The sequence below is a fragment of the Leuciscus leuciscus genome (genome assembly GCF_965113295.1).
Source record: "Leuciscus leuciscus genome assembly, chromosome: 19".
In the NCBI taxonomy this organism is placed as follows: Eukaryota; Metazoa; Chordata; class Actinopteri; order Cypriniformes; family Leuciscidae; genus Leuciscus; species Leuciscus leuciscus.
The window spans coordinates 19,279,094-19,301,830 of record NC_138743.1 but is presented as its reverse complement, the minus strand read 5'-3'; the positions used below and the strand labels follow the sequence as shown (position 1 = coordinate 19,301,830).

At 36.8% G+C, this 22,737-nt stretch overlaps 2 protein-coding genes across 2 annotated transcripts; one reads left to right on the top strand and one right to left on the bottom strand.

Moving 5' to 3' along the window:
* Window positions 1–1,339: 1,339 nt before the first annotated feature.
* LOC309481887 (uncharacterized protein) lies at window positions 1,340–4,771 on the top strand. The gene is made up of 7 exons (XM_082146985.1): window positions 1,340–1,553; window positions 1,814–1,868; window positions 1,949–2,104; window positions 2,320–2,378; window positions 2,494–2,583; window positions 2,697–2,789; window positions 4,025–4,771. The coding sequence occupies exons 1-7, from the start codon at window positions 1,551–1,553 to the stop codon at window positions 4,073–4,075; spliced, it is 507 nt and encodes a 168-aa protein (XP_082003111.1). The 5' UTR covers window positions 1,340–1,550; the 3' UTR covers window positions 4,076–4,771.
* A 1,336-nt stretch (window positions 4,772–6,107) lies between these two features.
* rd3 (retinal degeneration 3, GUCY2D regulator) lies at window positions 6,108–18,778 on the bottom strand. The gene is made up of 4 exons (XM_082146625.1): window positions 18,510–18,778; window positions 12,664–12,812; window positions 9,290–9,645; window positions 6,108–6,810 (listed from the first exon to the last, which is right to left on the bottom strand). The coding sequence occupies exons 3-4, from the start codon at window positions 9,574–9,576 to the stop codon at window positions 6,444–6,446; spliced, it is 654 nt and encodes a 217-aa protein (XP_082002751.1). The 5' UTR covers window positions 9,577–9,645; window positions 12,664–12,812; window positions 18,510–18,778; the 3' UTR covers window positions 6,108–6,443.
* Between the last annotated feature and the right edge of the window lie 3,959 nt (window positions 18,779–22,737).

Sequence of the window (22,737 nt, the reverse complement as noted above, 5' to 3'; positions counted from 1 at the left end):
ATTGGTCAATTATCTTTTGCCTGGCTACCAGTTTCTCTGTGGCTCAGGACCACCTTGGGTGTGACGTCTGAGACTAACAGGGTGATGATAACTTCCTGGTTGGCCTACAAAAAGTACGCTATACAGCACTCTATTAGTCAACAACCGAAAGAGAAATTCTTCAACTTTCTTGCAACAATTACTGTTGTTTATTTTTGTGATCAGTAACAACCCTTTATGCAATGATATATGAAGTATTTAAAACTATATATCCTGAAAAACTAACAATAAACTGCAATAATGTTCTTTTTGACAGTATCGGGGTGGCAACAATTTAGTTTCATTTACTCTATGGCGGCCCCTGTCGGAAAATATATGTATGGCAGAAGAAACATACCCTCCTGTAGCCTATTTAATTATGCATTTTTATCTATTGTATTATATTAAAAAACAATGAAATATGAATTACTTAATCTATAAACAAAGGGTCCAGTTAATTTGGATATAAGCAAAGAAAAAAATAGCTTGACACTATTGGGTTACAAACAGGTAAGGGAGAGTTTCTGCTGTCACGCTTTCTGGCTTGACATTTATGCTTTCTTAAGAATAGACACAACATGTAGTGAACGTATCTTATCAGAAGAAACTGTTTATTAAAATGTAGTAGCGTTTCAATAAAAGAGATGTAAACATTGGTAGCATATCTTGTCTGGCAGTACCCATGGGAAGTATAGCTACTGATCCCTCAATATGTGTCCTCCATTATGTCAAAAAACGGCTCCTTTTAACCACATGAAATGTTCGTGACAGCCCAGAAAGCCGAATCCTCCATCAAATCGCATTTAAATGTCAGGATGTGTTTTGCCTCATAAAAAAGTTTTTTTTTTTAAACTAAAATAGGCTATAGGCCTACTACTCGTTTTAATATTCTCCAACGAAATTGAAATTCTGCTAGAGCCATATAGCCTACATATTATTGTTTGTTAAATTGTCATTTAAAAATAAAATAAAAAATAGACACTGGGGTGTCAAAATAGCCAGGGATCTTTACTTCAGTATACGAATGAGAGTTATGGCAAGTTGCCCGGACCAATATGGCGGCGCCGTTGACGTACCCTCCAGTGGCCAATGAGGAGTCTGTTACATGTAGATGCCTGTCAGCGCTTTGAAAAGTAACAGTTATCACCTGATAACGTCGTCTTCGTGCCGCTTCTAAACCGGACTGGACAAAACGTTTATGAATGAATAATGATGTAGAGAAACGTTATTAGCAAATGAATAGTAAATATACTGTACAACGACAATTTAATTGTATGCTCGTGTGGGTCGCGCGCCTGCGCTGCTAGCAGTACCCGGATAATTTAGTTTGTATGACGTAAAATAAGATGGCCGCGCAGTGGTGTTTATCTTATTGATACTCACGCACTGATCACAGACATGAAAAACAGGCATTTAAATGCTCCGCAGTTTATTTTAAGCACGGATTATATTCATATTGTGCTATTCCTCTGATTTTCCTGATTTTTCTTGTGGGCGGAAGGACCGCATTTTGAGGATAGTTTAACATAAACATGGTAAACTGTTGAACCGCTTGCATTAAAGACAGCAGTCTCGTTAATCTTCAGATAAAGCTGTAATTCTCTGGTTTAGGTTCACAAGCTTTTGTCTCTATTAATATAGATAAAGTGTAAATGGTTGTAGAATGATTCGTTTCTTGTGCGAGAATAACTTGTGTAAATTCTAGTCATGCCTGCGATTCACCGTCCATGTTTTGAACATTTGAAAGGATCTGGTTGTTCGGTTTTATTATCATGTTTTATTTGTTTCTTTTCAGTCTGCCAAAGTGGACCGCAGGGAGAGAAGTGAGTCAAGTAGTTCTCACAGCAGAGGTGAGTCTCAGGATCACTAACCCTGACTAGCCGAACATGCAGGAATCATTTTGCTTACAGTGTTTTAAATGTATTAACAGGAAGAGATAACCGGAAGCGGGCAAGGAGCCGAAGCAGGTCGTCCTCATCATCTTCCAGTTCTTCATCTTCCTCCTCTTCGTCATCATCATCCTCTTCTTCACGCTCTTCTTCCAGCAGTTCATCATCACATAGTAACTCCAGCTCCAGTAACTCAGGTAAGTTAAATTCAAAATGCTATATTAATAAAAATGAATTAAAGTCTTGCTTCACTCCCAAGTGTATAACGTTAGTCCTTAAAGACAATTTTTGCAGGTGTAAAACTTCACATACTTCATTAAAAGGAAAGAGGAAACCATTTCAATTGATAACATAAAGATTTATGCAGATGAGATGCAAGAAATGTCAATGTGTTTTGTGCTTCTGCTGGCAGATTCTTGCAAAAAGCAAAGCAAATCTTCAAAGAAAGGGAAAGAGAGACATGGCAAAAAGGTATGGTTGAATCTGTACATTTGTGTACTTCGGTCAAGAGCCAGTATTAAAGGACAGTTCTCACAAAAGATAAAATTCTGTAATTATTTATTATCGTTTTATTTTTATTTTTTAGAAAGGAAGAAAAGAGAAGATACGCAAGCGAAAGAAGGAAAAGGGACACAAAGAGCAGGACGACAGCTCTGGACCTGTTCAGATTTCAAAGGTGCTCGACTCCTCATATTGGGCATCATATTTTAGCAATGTGTCTCTTTTTTTCTTTTCTTTTTTCTTTCTGTAATTATAAAAGTGATATAACATAATTTCTGTCATCCCCAGTATCTTAAGGAAAAGAAGAAAAGTGGCAAGTACAGTATGATATCAGGAAAAAAGATTAAAATGAAAGTTAAAAAATCAAAGAAAGACAAGCAGGTGAGTTTTTCCGTTGTGCATATTACACACCATGAAAGAAAAACATGATTAAACATTAGATTTTTAAAAGGACCTATTATGCTCTTTTATATATTCAACTTTCTATAGAGTGTAATGTTGCTGTTTGAGCATGAAAAAGGTCTGCAAATCTACAAAGCACACCACTGTTAGTCTGTTACCACTGTTTCTGAACTCCTTGAAATGACTCCATTGTAGTCTTGAGTTTCTTCCAGGAATGAACACGTCACAATTTTCCTCATTTATATAATTCCCACCCAAGGCATTCGGAAAAATGGGACGAGGCCTGGCTGAGTTGTGTTAGTTGTGTGTTTAAAACTTACGGTTATGGTAAGGGGTGTGCCATTTCCTCAAAGCGGTTGACCAATCACAACACATTGTCCAGCCGACCAATCAGAGCACACTGCGCTTTTCGGAAGGAGGGGCTTCATAGAGACAAGAACTAAACAGAGCGTCGCTGTTTACAAGCATGAAAAACAAGTCAAACCAAAATGTATTCATACACCTTCAACATTTTTCACATTATCACAGTTTATTCGCTATAGTTATGAAAATGGTAATAAAATATGACAAGAACTCAGAGTTATCAGATCAGTTGATATTTCACTGGTTTTGGCCATCCTTCTGTTAGACTGTCTCACAAATGTATTAGGTTGAATAGCTGTCATCTGTTAAAGTACACAATTAGATAATACCAATTTAGGTCAACCAATTACTAAGCAATGTTTAATTTTGTTCAGTCTGTGGTGTAAAAGGTCACATTAGCAATTAAAGAAAAACACTTAAGCAAAACATGGTCAGGTCAAAGTGTCTGAATAATATTTGGTCCCCACATTTTTATAAATTTTACTGGTAGTCCACTATATGAAGAAGTTTTGGGTATAATATGTCACAGTTTACTTTATTTTGCTATCGTCACTTACATAAATGAACTATAGTGTCCTGCACCCACTAGAAGAAAAAAAAATCTAAAATGATATCTGGTGTCTGAAGAATTTTTGGTTTGACTGTATTCTTGTAGACCCTAAAAACGAAATCAAGACTTTGTAAAAGGGCATAATATGGCCTCTTAATTAAAAGAGTGTGCATATATTTACTCTGCTTCTTTTATCTGGTTTTGTTCTCATTTCTGATTCAAATGTAAATCAGATGGACTATAGCCAAGTTAACGGTTGTGCACAGATCTATCATCCAGCTGTTTCTTTCCTTTAAAACAGATGGACAAAAACAGAGCTGAACTGCTGGAGTTCTTAAACTCCACCTTCTGATTCAGTCCAGGCCTGGAACTACAGAACCAGTTTTTTTTATTATTATTATTCACCTGACCACCACTCAGGGACAGACCATCTCCAACTATTAATGTTGTTGCCTGATGTTATACATTGACAATTCATTTCCATAAATTCTTCATGTAGATAATTGTTGTCCTTTTTTAATTCCAGGCTGTGTCCTGCAGTACTTATGTTATGTGTCTGATAAACTGTACCCTATGAGAACTGTAGCTTGGGTGTGACATTGTTATATGTTACTGAAATTGTATAAAAAAATAAGTATTCTTGTATTCTCATTTTTAAATGCAAAGCTCAAGTAAATAATAATTGAATCAGTAAGTAAATGTTCTGAGAGATGCAGAAAGATGTTATGTGATTGATATATGAACAGTTTGGCCTGATTCACCAGGGAAATGAAGGTTGTATAATATGTCTCAAAGTGAAGCTTCACCCTTTAAAAAAAAAAAAAAAAAAAAAAATTCAATTTGAAACATCATCATAATGGTGTTGTTCCAATGGTGTTTGCCTTGTTATCCTCTGATAATCTGTGCATTTACTGTGGTGATCTGCCGAATGCAAAGGCGCCACCAGCGGGTATTGAGAACAGCTTCTGATCTGCCATTGTGAATTATGTGCATCTGATCGTTCTCATGACAATAGGTTATTGTTTAATAAATTGTGTCCTTTATTTTATAGTCTCTCAAAAAGGTTTTGATGCCACATACATCATCAGCATTAGTTAGATTGGCATAGTTTACTGTAGTTTTATTGGGTTACACTTTATTTTAAGGTGTCATTGTTACAGTGTAATTATATATTTAAGTACTGAGTAATATTAAGCAACTACATGTACTTACTATAGTGTAAGGGTAGGATTAGGATTTGGTTTAGGGTTAGTTGCATGTAAGTATGCATACGTTACTGTTATTACTGTGGCAAGAATATGTAACAAGGACACTGTAAAATAAAGTGTTACCTTTTATAGCTGAGGAAGTGTTTGAAGATACATTTATTTGCCACAGGCTTTGTTGCTGCATGAATTAATACACATCAATCAGCATCCCAGCACTCTGTTACACACATTTCTTTGTCGACAGACAAGCTAATTATTTATGCAGACTTTAGCTATAATGTTATATTAATCAGTTATAGTATAGGTATTTAGTTTATAATACATAGCATTTTCTCACTATTGTCATGTTTGGGGCACACATTCCTGAAGATATTTGAGAAAGTTTGGAATTCAGTTCTGCAGTTACACTGTTATTTTGATGGTTCCCTATGGAAACAGGGCATTGGGGTGGGACAAATCAGAAGTCCCCTTTTTTTTTAACCAAACATCTTTAGGTCCTTGTTGTAGTTGTTATTGTTAGTCAAAGAGAGAGCATTTTATTTGGCAACATTTGGATATGCCTATGTGTCATCAATATTTTTTTGGTCAGAAGAGAAAACCTGTCCATTTAAAATTTTATATATATATATGATATTTTGTAACTTTTAGAAGTACACCAGCATGGCCTCCTAACTGATAGATTAACTAATGTGCAACATCATTCTTTGAGCAAGGAAAGGTTGGTCTTTTACTCTTTAGAAAGAACGTGAAAGGTATAATTGTCTTCCACAATCATCAAAAAATTATAAGATACAATAGAGGCATTTGTTAAAAATGTAGGGTATCGTCACTGTATCGCAGAATCATAAGCTCTTTATTTTTTCAGCACAATAAAATGAAAACGTATTGTTTTATAGTGCAACATCCTAAATTAAACAGTTACACTGATTGTACTGTGACTCAGATTTAAATGTCTTGCTAACACCTCATTACTCAATTGCACACACATTGTAAGACAACAAGAAAAAATCTATAAATCACAAGTATCTGAACATTTCCACACAAAATACAGGCCCACTTGGTTTGAAAAAGGGGACGATGTTACTAAAAAGTAGACCTGCACTGGAATATATATATATATATATATATATATATATATATATATATATATATATATATATATATATATATATATATATATATATATATATTAATGTGAAACAAAGGTCATACAAAAACTTTTTCAAGGGAAATTTTTTAGCATTTCAGAATAACAAATTTAATCTAATGGTGAGTGATCAGATAAATATCTCTCATTCTATTTTAAGAATTTACTGCACAAACTCAAAAATAAACAGTCTGGGTTTATGATCTGTAATCCTTGTAAGATTTATTGATTTGTGATGCTTTGCTTATAAGACCATGCCTCTTGCCTCCATGCTTAGACCTCTTAATATAAACACACTGAAAGTGAAGGTGATGCTGGGAATATCAGCCAGTCGTTGATTTGGACCAGATCCCGCTGAATCCCACTCAAGCTTTAACATTGATTCCCTTGTGCCGGATCTCTGGCATGCTCCACACGCGCTGCGCTTTCTCCGCTGTCAGGCTAAGGCCCTTCTCAACATCCTCACACACAGTCTTGACGTCCATGCCATCTTCCTCTGAGCCGTAACTGCTTGATTTCAGTCCCAAGGTGCTGCCAAAAGGGTTGATCCGCACGCGAGACTTGAAGTTCATCAGCGACAGGCTTATGGAGCGTCTGTTGTTCCACTGGTGGGTCAGACGCTGAGCCTCCTGCTCCTCATGAACGCGCTCAAGTGTTTCCACAAGCACAGAACGGAAGAGTCCGGAAACCTCTTGCACCTCAGGTTCATTCTCCATCAACACCTGCCGAAACCTGCGAAGAGAGGAAGGTTTTAACACACTTTTGTCCAAGGAGCTTCATGTCATTGAAAACGTTTATTTCAAGATGTGTAGTATTACTAACCATGATGCTCAGTCCAACAAAGTGCATTTATTTTAACTAAGCTGTTAAACATCTCTTTCTAAAATCTGTGCTTTGTAACTTGTGCTGATGTAAATGTTGTTGCTTATTTTTGTGAGCGTAATACGCCAAGATTTCGAAGAAACGTGCCAAACAACACGACTTGCGTCTCCACAAGGATCCTAGGAGATCCTGTTTCTGCCTCAGAGTAAAACATAAATAGGTAATTGTGAGATAAAGTCACATTACGACATAAAGTCATTATTACGAAAAACAAAGTTGCAACTGCTTATATATAAAGTGACAATGTGAGATTTAAAGCTGCAATTGGAAGCTATAATGTTGCAATTGCGAGATATGAGGTTGAAATCAAAGCAAGAATCAAAGCAACAATTATGAGATTTAATGGCACATTATGAGATATAGAGTAAGTTACAAGAAACAAAGTCACAATTGAATTGTGATATATAAAGTCAAACTCCATAATGAAATTGCAAGCATTGATAGATATAAAGTTGCATTTGGAAGACAAAAAGCTGCGAGATTTAAAGTCACATTGAGAGATTGCAATTGGATATACAGTATACTGGCAATATAAAGTCACAATTGCAATATGGGACATTATGAGGCACTCATAAATGCAAGATTTAAAGATAAGGTAAAGTCACAAGTGTGAGGTATAATAAAGTCACAATTAAAGAGCTTCCATATGATCCCAATGCTAGGCGTGTGTGTGTGTGTGTGTGTGTGTGTGTGTGTGTGTGTGTGTGTGTGTGTGTGTGTGTGTGTGTGTGTGTGTGTGTGTGTGTGTGTGTGTGTGTGACATCTCCACTGGTCATATTACACAGCACAAAGCATCAGCCTATCTTGCCCATGTTAATTGTCACCTGTGGTCCCAATGGGAGCAGAACAAAAGCCCTTGACCAAACACCGCCTCTCAAGACCTGCACTCTCCTGCTCCACAGACTAAGATGTTCTTAGGGAGTCTTAAAATAGGTTTTCAAGTAAGGTTCTTCTTTCCAACTAAATCAATGAATCAGTGTTTTCTTAATCTTCCTTCTCATTCTTTCATTAATCATTACAGTCCTCTAAAAACTCTCACATGACTAGATCATCCTTCTACGCTTCTTCAAAAAAAGTATTATCTGACAAAGTTGTAGGAATAACAAAGGATTTCAAGGATAGTTTGCTTGAAACGGAAAATTCTGTCAATATTTACTCAACCTTGCGTTGTTCCAAACCTGTATGCATTTATTTGCACACTACACTACATCTTCAGTTCAGTGATCACATGCTGTCAAACTCCAAAAACTACTCACAAAAATTCACCATGAAAGTAGTCCAAACCTTCTAAAGCCATGCAATAATTTTCTGAGAGGAACAGTCAGTCAAGTCACTTTTATTTATATAGCATTTTATACAAGACTTTTTCACAGCTTTACAGTGATAAACAGGATAATGAATCAATGATGCAAAAATAATTCAATTCTGCTGTAAAGCAGCTCTAAAAAGACAATAATAAACAGTCATTATTCAGGTTAAATCAGTTCAGTGTTGATTGAATTTGGTTCAATAACTGTAAAGAAGACTTGGAATATAGCACACAATTCAGATGGAGCTTTCACAATGCTTTTTGTCCTTTTTAACCCTTAAATGCTTGAATGTTTCACCAATCATTATTACATAGTCGGGTCTTTAGTGACCCAGATCTACATTATATCTAACCTACCTGTCGCAATAATATAAAACTCTCCTGATATTAGAGTAACAATTACAGAAGAATAAACTAAAGCATATTTTGCTACCTTATGGAGCTTTGAAGGGTTTGCTGTTCCAAACCTGTATGACTTTTCTTCCTCCGCAGAAAACAAATATATTTTGAAGGATGTTGGTAACCCAACCACTTTGGTTACAACTTACAATGGGACTTCCATTGTATGGACCAAAAAAAAAAATATTCTCAAAATATCTTATGTTTCACAGAAGAAAGAAAGTTATAAAGGTTTGGAGCGACAAATGAAATGATGACAGAATTTTCAATTCTGGGTGTTGTTTATAAGTGAAGGGGGCTAAATAAAAAATGCATTGCCATGCTGTTGCCACCCGAACAGAAAGGAACAGCGTCAGTTGGGGCTTATCTGAATCTGTCAAGGTGTGTGTCCCATGAGGCCTGTGTGTGATTTACAATTATCACTTCAGCAGGTTAGAGCTATACTTAGCTCACCTATAGAAAAAAAGCATAGCAGTCTTTGTGCTCTTCCTAGTAGAGACATCACAAAGACGGCTTAGTAAACTAATTACCCAGATCAACCTCCCCTGAGCCTGCAGTGACGAACATCCTCATGTTGAAAACAAAAGGTGTAATATGGAGCGTTTAACCCATCTGTCTCACCTTTGTATTGCAGGTCCGCAGTATGCTGGTGGTACTTTGCTACACAGGTCCTCCAGGCCCAGTTTCTCTCCTTGGCTGATGTCATATGAGGTGCGTGGGGCGCTCATGAGCCAGCTGTAGTCCACGCCGCTCTTCAGCCTCCGGTATTCATTGTCTCGCTCCCGCTGCAGCCTCTCGGCCTCCTTCATCTGCCAGCTCAGTTCCAGCATCAGCGTGTCCACAACTACTTCAGACGGCTCACGCCGCGGGCTTCGATTGTACGGCTCGTTCCAGCTGAACCACGACATGCTCGCTCGGTCCCCGGCCCTCTGCTGCTCACTTTTACTGTTACTTGTAGGGGTGCAGTAAAAGTTGACCTGGTTGCATAAAACAAGAGTAATTTAAGTTGTGTTCTGGTCATTTTGACCCAGAGACAATTTTCCTTTTCCCCTGAAAATGCTGGTTAATGTTATCACATTGAACTAAAAAACGTACAGACTTTGCTCACAATTTTAGTACCGTGTTACACTTTTGATGTTTCAGTTCAAAACTAGCCTGGCCTACAAAAAAATTTCAAAAAATGTTGCGGTAACACTTTAGTTTAGGGTCCAATTCTCACAAAGTAATTGCTTATTAGCATGCATATTGTTAGGATATTGGCTGTTTATTAGTATATCTAAAGTACATAATAATGTCTTATTCTGTATGATAATATTCTACATCCCTTAATATACCCAATACATAAACGTAACTGTAAGAACCAAGGCTAGAACAAAGCTGTGAGGGTTGAATGAAGGAGAAGGTAGAGGACCCAGTTGCAGAAACAAGAGCACAGTCATGGAATATACTTAATGTCTCATTTACGGTAATTAGTTCAGAAAGTAATACCAGAACAGAATCTCCAAATGTTCCAAGGAGTCAATACAAAAAATTCAAAAGAGGGTCTGCAAACAAAGGGTAAATGATGTTTCCCAAAAGGTAAATCAAAAAAACTTTATTGGGAAAAAATAAGAACAACAAAATGGAAAAAGTCAGATAAATAAATAAATCCAGAAAAAAACACAGGAGGGCTTTACCAAAATACTGGAGCGGTTGGTCTCAACATTACTTTTTCAACATTGGTCTCAGTGCCCCAAAACTGAGTGAGGAACAGAGCAACTTAAATACACTCACAGGAAATGAGGCACAGGTGAGAACAATAGCACATGATAAAATGGCGGGGAACTGAAATGAAACACAATGAGGGCCTCTAGTGGCCAAAACTAGTCCATAAACCTGACACTTAACTACCTATCTATTAGTAAGTAGTAATTAGGAGTTTATTGAGGCAAAAGTTGTAGTTAATAGTTGGTAAATATAGTGAGAATTGGATCCTAATCTAAAGTGTGACCAAAATTTCTTATAAATCTCTCATTATGCTTTGTTATTGCCAAATATTGGATTCAATCTTTTTATCAACTTTTTTATTTGAGTTAGGACAGGTTTTGAACTGGTTGATCCGAGGTTTCATTGATCTGAGTGTATGCACCTCAGTGTTTGAGTGAAAGTTCACTCAAGCTTATTCACCTCAAAAAGAAAAAAAAGAAAAAAATACGATCAATCAGTTCTAAAAAGAAATACAAAATATGTGCTATTTGAAAGACAACAAGTTGACAAAAAGATTGAATCCAGTGTTTAGCGATAATGAGAGACTTACAAGCAATTTAAAAGCCAGTCATTTTTGACTGAAAATGTTGAAATGTTGTATGTAAAATAGATGGTGGGACTCTGGGATTTGTGTTTTTGTAGACCTAATGCCTTTTCTTTTTCATTTCACCTTGAAATTAGTCTTAAAGTGGTTGAGAATGGAAAACTGTAGAAGAACAAAATGAGAAGAATCCTGAACTCTGCATTTTTCCATTCTCAAGCACAATAGGACAAATTTCCAAGCCTAAACCTTCAGACCGACAAACCTCTCGGGTCATTTCATCCACAGAATTTGTTTTAATGTGAATTTGTAAAGGATGCTGACCCAGATTTGACCAGACATCAGGTGGTGACCAAACATGGTAGATATCTATTTAGTGTACAAAGGTAAACGTAAGTTCTTAAATTAAAAAAATTATTGATATTACCTTATCAAACTACATGCAAAATGGTAAACTTGATCAAGAAAACATTTAACAAGTGTCCCTTGAATTTCAATGTTTTCATGCTCTTATGAAGAGGGCATGTCACATAACCATGGACAGGTTGCTCTAGGTATTTTGGCTAGCTTCTACCGAGTGATTTTGGGCCAAAATACTGACGCACAGAATGAGACGTCAACAACAAAAGATACAAAGAATGTTCTCCCTCCCTTTTAAACCTATATTCTATTCTTACTTATTATGGTTACTATTAGTTGCATTTTATTAGTTACATTTAGCCATACCACTACAAAGGATTTACTTTCAAATAATTTTCACTCAGAAATGGCTAATATATTTTCCTCTAACAAATCCACAAACGGCAAGTACACATTACATTAAATGTGACATTTTGAAGTAGAAAGACTGAAATAGTATATTTTCTTGTAAATTGTATAATACTCAATAATCTTTTTTATGTATCTTATCTAAACATCATAAAATTATTATTATTCTTTTTACAGAACAGACCATTTGTGGATCATGGCCCCTCAGTTGAGAACCACTTTGCTAAAGAAGTACGGTTTCTTTTTAAAAATACTAATTTGAATGACACATTTGCGGTTACTGTGCTGTTATAATGAGCATTTGGAATCAAGAGCATGTGGTTCACCCATAAATAAAGATTCTGTCATCATTTACTCACTCTCACGTCCTTCCAAAACAGTATGACTTTATTTCTTTTGTGGAACACAAAAGAAGATATTTTGAGAAATGTCTCAGTGTTTTGTCTATACAATGGAAGTCAATGGTAACCAAAACTGTTTGATAAGTAAAAACGATGTCATCTGTAAACCTGCATCAAATGGAAGACCAGATCAGAATAAAAGTGCAAAACAGTTATAATTTCAGAGAATGCCAAAGCTTTCAGGTACATGAATGTGGAGACAATAGCCATATCCTCACTGACAATTTGATCAAAGCAGTAATTTTACAAGTAAATGTATTATGTGATCCATCAAAAAGAGACTATTCTGGCTTAAATGCTGAAATGAAAAACATTTTAAGCTTCTAAACTAAAAGTAATATCATCAATGTCCACCTGAGAACAGTAACATCACTGTAAATCACTGCCAATGATTCTCAAAATGCAAAGTTTGTCATCTCAAAACGTGTTGAATTCATTACTCTTGTGTTTTTCTTTCTCTTTGTCCACCCACCCACTCCTCCGCCATTCTCTTTTGCTATCACCTCTTTATTAATTTCCCATTTGCTCGTTCTCCTTACCTTGACAAGTGATCAAGTTGTCTTGTAGGGCTTGTAGTTGTGCAATGGCCCAGGTCACATTTCCTCTTTGAGATTGCTCTGAAGTGCCTTTATGTTTTCGGTTGCTATAGCGATGCTCCCAAAGCCTATTCTGCCACATGCATCATCAGCTGAAAGGCAGCAGACGGGATGGGAGGGCAGAAGAGAGGGGGAGGACGGGTCATGCGCTGCATAAACAGATTATGAGCGTATGTGGGCTACGAGGTCATGTGACTAAGACGAGTAATCTTGTTAAAAAGCTTTATTCTCTTTTTTATTCATTGTGATCAGCATTTACAGAAAGCCAACCTCCTGTAAACAAGCTCATCTGAACCATTGTAGTGTTTTTAGAGCTTAGTGAGACATTAAAACGGCAATTTTAAAAATCTGATGATCATGATATTCAGCATGATTTGAGAATGTTCCAAAAAATGATGAGCCTGAATGCAAGCCAGCAAGAGTTCACATGCTGCTAACAAAAACATGTTCTAAGCGAGTTGTCGTTAAAGGGATAGTTCACCCCCAAATTAAAATGCTGTCATCGTTTACTCACCCTCATGTCATTCGAAACCAGTAAGACTTTTTTATTCAATTTCTTTTTGATGAAATCTGAGAGCTTTGTGTTCGTCCATTGACAGTCTAAGAAACTACCTCTTTGATGCTTAAAAAAGTTAATAAAAAGATCGTAAAACTAATCCATATGAATTGAATGGTTTACTCCAAATTTTCTGAAGAGACTCGGTCGCTTTATATGTTGAACAGATTTAATTTAAGCTTTTATTCACTTAAAAACACTGATAAAGGAAGAACCTCAACTGAATTTGCTTGACGCGCACACTGACATTTTATTTTTTATTTTTTTTTGGCTGCTTGTTCAAATTGCTTCATTAAAATGATCTGAAGCAACACAATTGCTATACATTTTGTCCAAACTTAATTTGATTGTGTTCAATCTGCTTAAATATGTAAAATTTAAGTTTACTTAATTTGTTTGTGTTGGATTACATGAATGATTTGTGTTGCATTAACTGAAACTGGGCGGTCCTTGTTAGTTCCCAGCATGCTTTGCATATAGCTGAATTAAGAGAGAATAAATGTTGAAATTAAGTGTTTTTTATGTGTTTCTGAGAAAATGAGGAAAAGGGAAGACTTGATAGTGTGTAATTGTGATTAATGTTCAATTACATTGGAATTATTAGAACCATTTAAATTACTGTGGGTTACCATTGTGGAGAAGAGTGGAGCATTTGGTTAGGATGTGGACTGATTCAAATTAGTTAATTTTTGTGGCTGAAGGAACATTTACATGTTAGCATTTAAGATGTTATTAAGTGCTATTATTAGCTAATAGTTTAGACATTCATTTGAGAAATCATGTAAATCCTGCACACATTTATTTATCAGTGCAGTTTTAAATAAACTAAAGCATGTTCACTGAACTTAACCGGTTTAAGTTGCAGGGAAGTAATTCCATTGACTTGGTTGGACGATACTATTTCACATAGATTCTTTCTCATTCAGTTATGTTGTCACAACACAAGGAGCTTACATAGATTCAAAAAATTACATGTTAATAAAAAAATGATTTGCTTGTGTGGAACCACTGTCCATAATTGAATTAAGTTAGTTTAAAGAGTCATTTTTTTTAGGCTCAAACATGCTGCGTAACACGAGAATGAACCTCATTGGCTCTCACACATTAAGCAAAGATGATTGAGCTTCCGTTTACCACAACTAATGTGTGTGGTAATCAATGTTTATATGTTAATAAAAAACTAAATTCAATCTGTTCATCATATGAAGCAATTGTGTCTCTTCAGAAAATTTTGGACTAAACCACTCAATTCATATGGATAAGTTTCACAAACTCTTTATAAACTTTTTTTCTTCTGAATGTTCTGTTTTATCACTTTACAAACATTAAGGGAATGACACTTTTGAATGAACATTCGGAAACAAGCTAGTCATTTTAACAAAACATTTGTCAAACATTCATGAACTATGTGTATATATCTTTGTTGCTAACTTTTGAGAACATTATAAAAGACAGAGTAACTCAGAACGAACGTTCTATTAAAGTTACTGGAAGAATGTTTGTTCATAACTTGAGAACCTTACTAGAACATTCACTCATAGCTGATTTTGCTTATTTCATTAGAGGCCTAAAAATGGTGTTAGCCTATATGTGACCCTAGATCACAAAACCAGTCTTATGTTGCACAGGTATATTTGTGGCAATAGCCAACAAAACATTGTATGGGTCAAAATGATAGATTTTTCTTTTATGCCAACAATCATTAGGATAAAGATCATGTTCCATGAAGATATTTTGTAAATTTCCCACCTTAAATATATAAAACATTTATTTTTGTGAATGGATGCAGCACTATCGCCAATAGAAATGAACAACTTTAAAGGCGATTTTCTCAATATTTCGATTTTTCTGTACCCTCAGATTCCAGATTTTCAAATAGTTGTATCTCGGCCGAATATTGTCCTATCCTAACAAACCATACATCAATGGAAAGATTCTGTATTCAGCTTTCAGATGATGTATAACTCTCAATTAAAAAAAAATTACCCATAAGACTGGTTTTGTGGTCCAGGGTCACATATTTCTTATCAATTTGACATACTAATTGTACAACTTTTCTTTGTCAAAAATTTTTAAATCCTAAAAAATATGTTTTCAGGTTAAAATAATAATAATAATAAAATAATAAAAAGTCCCAGATTTTCAATATGGTGCTATTTTATTTGTTATTATCAGTGGTCATTAGTATACGATATGTTGGTATTTCTAATGTGTTTTCCACCATATAACAGATATTGGCACAGACGTGTTTTCAGTGAACTATCAGCTCAGCAGTGGACTGGAGGACAGCAGATGGAAAGAGTTTAATCCAAGCAGATGTCTCGGTTTAGCAGTAAAACCATGACATGCTTAGCCTACGCTCAAACACTGTACGCTCACACAACATGCCAATTGTCCATTATGTCTGCAAATATCTCATACATTCAAAACCAATTTGATTGGCTCCATCAGCTTTTCAGTGTTAATTTTTAGTGACCTTTTCTGCAGGTTACACCGTTACGCCAGTAGGTGGCGACAATTAAGTGACTATAAATCATAATCATTCATTCAAACAATTCGTTCGGAAACGAAATACTGTGTTGCTCAGAGAGTCAGCGGTGGATTATGTCGCTTAGTTTGTTAGTAATTTCGAAAGTAGCCTAACAGTACTGTTCAATATGAAAACTAGCCTACTTTGAGCTGTTGTTTAAAAGCAATGTTTCTGCCTGCACGAATCAGGGTTGTATTCGGATAAACAGCGCGTAGCCTATATTGCTCGTGTGAAAGGCCTTGCTCAATTCACTTAATTTTCAAATAAGACAAAGACGTAACTCCAGTCTGGGTTTTGTTATTGATTCATTTCCTGTTTCCAACCTCAGACCCTTCACTAAATCAATAGTTCTCATATCACAACTTCAAATGACCTCTCCCTTCTAAATGACTGACAGTTTATCTCTCAGCAAAGTAAATTTGCAGTGAGCTTTCTAATCAAATACCAGCCTAGGTGTTTATTCATAAAAGCTTCCCCGTCTTCACTTTACAATTTACTACCTCTTAAAGTGCTTATACTGTTATAACGTTTAACCGTAGGATTACCTGCCATTACAGCAAAGCCCACATGAGAATTTTGTATTTCTTTCTTTCTTTTCTTTTCTCTTTTTGACCTTCTGACCACTAGAGGGAGACTTTGACCACTGTTATTACTACACCAGTTGCTGCTTGTGGTTCCAGACCTTTATAGGCTACTGTATGTTTTTAAGTGAGAAAATAAATCAATATGTTGTGGAGTGACACAGGATGTCAGGCACAGGGACTTCTAGGGACAAACTTTTACAGTTTGTAAATGCAAATTATAAGGTGCCTTATTATAATTATTATAATTTTAACAATATTTACTGTAAAAGTGCATGTATTGTCATGTTAAAAAATTATATTATATAAAAAAAAACACGTGCAAAAATGTTTGGTTGTCCTATTAAATCGAATATATATATATATATATATATATATATATATATATATATATATATATATATATATATATATATATATATATATATATATATATATATAAATTGCCTTATGATAAGGTAACCAGTAACAGCTTCCAGTCAGAGAGAGAGAGAGAGAGAGAGAGAGAGAGAGAGAGAGAGAGAGAGAGAGAGAGAGAGAGAGAGAGACAGAGGGAGAGAGCGCAAAAACTGATTCATTATTTGACATCATTAAAGATTTCCTCACTGCAAACTGGCAGTTAGTGATCAAACTGAACCACCTGTTAGTGGGAACATTTTTACACGCGTGTGCGTCAACATATCTCACTACGGAAGAGTGCATTCAGGGAATTTCCCGAAAAGAGGGATATGGAACACAGACAGGAGGAGTCTCATCACATGTTCGGTGTGAGTGTGACTATGATGATTCAGACGTATCAAGTGCCTGTATCAAATAGCAACAAAGTGACCGTGCTGCGTCTACTTTACTCCTATGTCAAGATCTGAAAGTCATTGAAGAAATTTGCCTAGTCATCCTAGTGTCTTCTTGTTAATCAGTTATGACGTATTGAAGTTATAATGAGCCTTTTCCTGACCTTTCTACTGTGAGGTTTAGAAAAAATCATTAGAGACACCAAGAGCTTTTCTCATTTATAAACTTGAAAATGTTTGAGAAAACCAGTTTCATTGCCAAAATGAAATAGCATAACAATTATTATAACATCATAATTATTCACATTAACAGCATGTAAATAAAAATAAGTATTATATAAAATAATCCTGAATGACAAAAAGGAAGTGTCAGTACAGATCATGTGAGCGGTTTGTACCAATGATGGGGGTTTTTTCCAGCATTTGCTTGCATAAGCTTTTTTTGATGGCCTTTGTTCAAGGGCCAATTTCATCTACAAACTAAACTATTTATGATCCTGGACTGGACATTTGAGCTTTACCACACTGCTTATTGATAATGGGGAGTGATTAGGAACCCACACATTGATAAATGTTATTGATAATGTAAAGTTATGATAGGCCTCATTGGTAGCATCTTTCTCTGCTCTTTTAAAGAATTGTTTCCCCAAAGAGGAAAATCACCCTTATTTAATCAGCACCATGTCCAGACATGTATGCCGTTATCTTTTTCATGGAACATAAAGGCAGAAATCTTCACATAGCATACACATACACAGGGCAACCACTAAAAGGCTGTTTATTACACGACACAGTTTTTAATTAAAAACGGAACACTTTTTATGTGTTTTGGCCGTTCATTTACATGACAACACTGTTTTGGGTGGCCTGAAACCACAAACTTTTGCAAACGGGTTTCAAAGTGCAAGTTTTTGAAAATGATACTGTTATCATCTTCTCCATGTAAACTACAAAAACGCCAATCTGTGAAAACGGTGATGTCATGTGCATGTGTATTATGTGTTCTGTACATAGGTGCGTAATGTTTGTTTACAAAGTGACATCGCCACCTACTGGCCTGGCATGAATAATACAGTGTTTTTAGTCGTTTTCACGGATCTGTGTGAATAGGGATAATTTTGACAACGTTGTCATCTGTACAAAGAACAAACCTTTCTGTTTTTAGTACATCGTTGTTGTGTAAACTTACCCTAAAACTAAATGACAGAATTTGTATTTTTGAGAGAACTCAAAGAACCAGTGAAACGTTAAATGCTATCTGATGAAGTGAAAATGAATCCATTCAATTCCTCTCTTCCTTTTTTAATCTGTATTTCACAATTCTGACTCACCAAGTCTGACTCACGTAGAAGAAAGAACACGCTTTTCTTCAGAGTTTCTTTTTGTTGCATAATCCCAGAGAAAAAAAAGCCTTTCACTTAAAAGGTTTATCAGTGAAATTGGCTTTTTATGGCCAATGCAACACCATGCTGATGCTGGCACTCTCAGATCTGTTTTCCACTGGGGTCTGGGGTTATAATGTTTCAAGTCAGCAAGTTCAGAGGCAATTGTTTTTATTTCCTTGTTTTGGTCACATGCAGAAAGTCCCAGTGTGCAATGTCTTATCTCAGCAACTGTGTTGCAATAGACTAGTGTTTCCTAACCCTGTTCCTGGAAGCACACCCACAGTACACATTTTGGATGTTTCCTTTATTTGTCTAATTTATTTTAGGTCCTGGAGATTTTTCCCCCTAAACCAGTTAAGTGCAAACCCCGCCCCACAGCTGATTCTAAAGATTTCATTGGTCACTTGATGTTGGAACAAATATTAACCCCAAACACTAACCTACACCACACTGTCTACAGACGCGAGTGGTGTGGCACGACGCAACAAAATCAAAGAAAACTCATTATAATCAGTGATGCGGTGCAACAAATTCCAGACAGTAAACTGATGCCGTTTTATTTCTGACGTACTTCAAGCGAGTATGCTACTTCTGACACAAAGAACAAATGGATTTGCAATGACCGCTTTGCCACATTCAGAGTAGACAGCCTCAATAAGCTGTATCAGATAGAAATGATGCGGGAATAAAAAAAAAAAACTTGAATAAGTGTGAACACCATCTGAACCCTGGTGCCACCACACAAGACAGAGGCCGCTGAAAAGATGGGTCTCGGTCCGCTTCCAAACGAACTCAGGTGCGGTTCGAATGATATATGAACGCAACACGGACCAAAGAAATGAAAACGAACCATACATGATGATGATATCACAAGATGCAACCCTAAAAAGGACAGAATGCTCAAGCATACCGTTTTTTCAAAATGTGTTTATGCAAGTCACATGCAAGTACAACTGTCCCCTTATTGGTCAAGAGTTTCCTCTGTGTCATCCATCAAGATGATTGACAAGTTCGCTTCATGAGCTTATTGTGGCTTTAAGCTTCCCTGCTGTTTAATTATATACTACATTCAAACACGCTGTCTCTGGATCTCCCAGCACTGTCTAGAGGTTAACAGTTTCAAGACACACACAAACACAAATGTTATAATGCAGCTAGAGCAGGAATCAAGGCTTCATCGAGACAGCATTCTCACACAGAGAAGCGTAATTACACAACATTTTAAGATGAAGAGGTGATCTTTTGGTTTTCAACTGTGATAACTAATGTGCAGAATCAGAATCAGACACTACTGCTATTTATATAGCACATTTCCCGTTATGAATTAAAAAAACATTTAGTTTGTTGGTCCGTTGGTTCGGATTGCTTTCACACCTAAATCGAACCGCCCCAGAGTTCGTTTGCAATCGGGCCGAGACCACCTCGTTCAGGCGGTCTCAGAGTGATTGTTTTGGTGCGGATACGAGCGTGATTACCGTGTTGTTTACAACTGCCTAACGAACCGAACCAAGGGAGAAAACACGTCAGGTTCAGAAACAAACGCTCAGGTGTGAAAGCACCCAGACAACTCTTCTAGGCTTCTGACAGAATGGCGATCAGTGGAGTAATACAGAGAGCAGCTGTCACTTATTCTTGCCTTGATGTGATTTGACGTGAAACCCCTCAGACATTCACAGCTGTTCTTGTGCCACAAGCCCCTTCCCTGCCTGAATAATTCCTGTTTAATCTGTTCACTAAGGAGAGATGCAAACTCATGGAGGGAATGGAACCAAGACAAGGATCCATGATCTACAGTGGGTACGGAAAGTATTCAGACCCCCTTACATTTTTCACTCTTTGTTATATTGCAGCCATTTGCTAAAATCATTTAAGTTCATTTTTTTTCTCATTATTGTACACACAGCACCACATATTGACAGAAAAACACAAAATTGTTGACATTTTTGCACATTTATTAAAAAAGAAAAACTGAAATATCACATGGTCCTAAGTATTCAGACCCTTTGCTGTGGCACTCATATAATTATTTAACTCAGGTGCTGTCCATTTCTTCTGATCATCCTTGAGATGGTTCTACACCTTCATTTGAGTCCAGCTGTGTTTGATTATACTGATTGGACTTGATTAGGAAAGCCACACACCTGTCTATATAAGACCTTACAGCTCACAGTGCATGTCAGAGCAAATGAGAATCATGAGGTCAAGGAACTGCCTGAAGAGCTCAGAGACAGAATTGTGGCAAGGCACAGATCTGGCCAAGGTTACAAAAAAAATTCTGCTGCACTTAAGGTTCCTAAGAGCACAGTGGCCTCCATAATCCTTAAATGGAAGACGTTTGGGACGACCAGAACCCTTCCTAGAGCTGGCCGTCCGGCCAAACTGAGCTATCGGGGTAGAAGAGCCTTGGTGAGAGAGGGAAAGAAGAACCCAAAGATGACTGTGGCTGAGCTCCAGAGATGCAGTCGGGAGATGGGAGAAAGTTGTAGTAAGTCAACCATCACTGCAGCCATCCACCAGTCGGGGCTTTATGCCAGAGTGGCCCGACGGAAGCCTCTCCTCAGTCCAAGACACATGAAAGCACACCTGAAGGACTCCAAGATGGTGATAAATAAGATTCTCTGGTCTGATGAGACCAAGATAGAACTTTTTGGTCTTAATTCTAAGCGGTATGTGTGGAGAAAACCAGGTACTGCTCATCACCTGTCCAATACAGTTTCAACAGTGAAGCATGGTGGTGGCAGCATCATGCTGTGGGGGTGTTTTTCAGCTGCAGGGACAGGACGACTGGTTGCAATCGAGGGAAAGATGAATGCGGCCAAGTACAGGGATATCCTGGACGAAAACCTTCTCCAGAGTGCTCTGGACCTCAGACTGGGCCGAAGGTTCACCTTCCAACAAGACAATGACCCTAAGCACACAGCTAAAATAACGAAGGAGTGGCTTCACAACAACTCCGTGACTGTTCTTGAATGGCCCAGCCAGAGCCCTGACTTAAACCCAATTGAGCATCTCTGGAGAGACCTGAAAATGGTTTACCAACGTTTACCATCCAACCTGACAGAACTGGAGAGGATCTGCAAGGAGGAATGGCAGAGGATACCCCAATCCAGGTGTGAAAAACTTGTTGCATCTTTCCCAAAAAGACTCATGGCTGTATTAGATCAAAAGGGTGATTCTACTAAATACTGAGCAAAGGGTCTGAATACTTAGGACCATGTGATATTTAAGTTTTTCTTTTTTAATAAATGTGCAAAAATGTCAACAATTCTGTGTTTTTCTGTCAATATGGGGTGCTGTGTGTACAATAATGAGGGAGAAAAATGAACTTAAATGATTTTAGAAATTGGCTGCAATATAACAAAGAGTGAAAAATTTAAGGGGGTCTGAATACTTTCCGTACCCACTGTATTTGGAATCTACAGAGTGGCTTCATGCTGCCGTTACATGCTATATGATTTGTCATAAATACAAATTTCCCTGTCAGAAATTGGACATGAACAGCGTCTCAAGTCGTATTTACTACTGGGTAAATGGAAGATAATTTTGATACTCGAATATCTGAGTTGGGCGGGCCGCTAACTTGCAGAGGAGAAACCTACTTAGTTACTGTTGTTTTATTAGTTTTTCGACAACATCTGCATTTCTGTCGCTTATATATATATATATTATAGCATTTATTTGACTGAAATTCCAGAAACGTAAGTGCGGTGAATGTATACAATACAGAGGGAAATGTTTAAATGGTTGTCAACGAATGTGACGCCACATTTTATTCAAAATCCTTTGGATATTGATTAAATATCTTTAATACTTTTTGACTTTGAGATTTCCCCAAGATATAGGCAAGAATTAACCTGATGTCCTCCATGATTCCTATTCTTTCCGACAACAAAGTACTTGAACTTGACAAACTCATAATCTTGACTTTGAGGATTTCAGAAGAGGGATAAAAAGCATGTGAAGGCAGCATTACTCCCAGCAATTTCTTCCGAAACGTTTGACTCTCCAGATTCACACCCATGTTTATGTTGTTTTTATGTGTGATCTGAGCACCACAAACTTTATCCTACTGTGATATTGGGCTGTTGTCTTAATCTCTATTTCTTGTATCAGCTGTGAGAGGAATGTGTGAGTTTTGGGTGAGGTTCTAACTGGATCTACGGTACACTAAGTT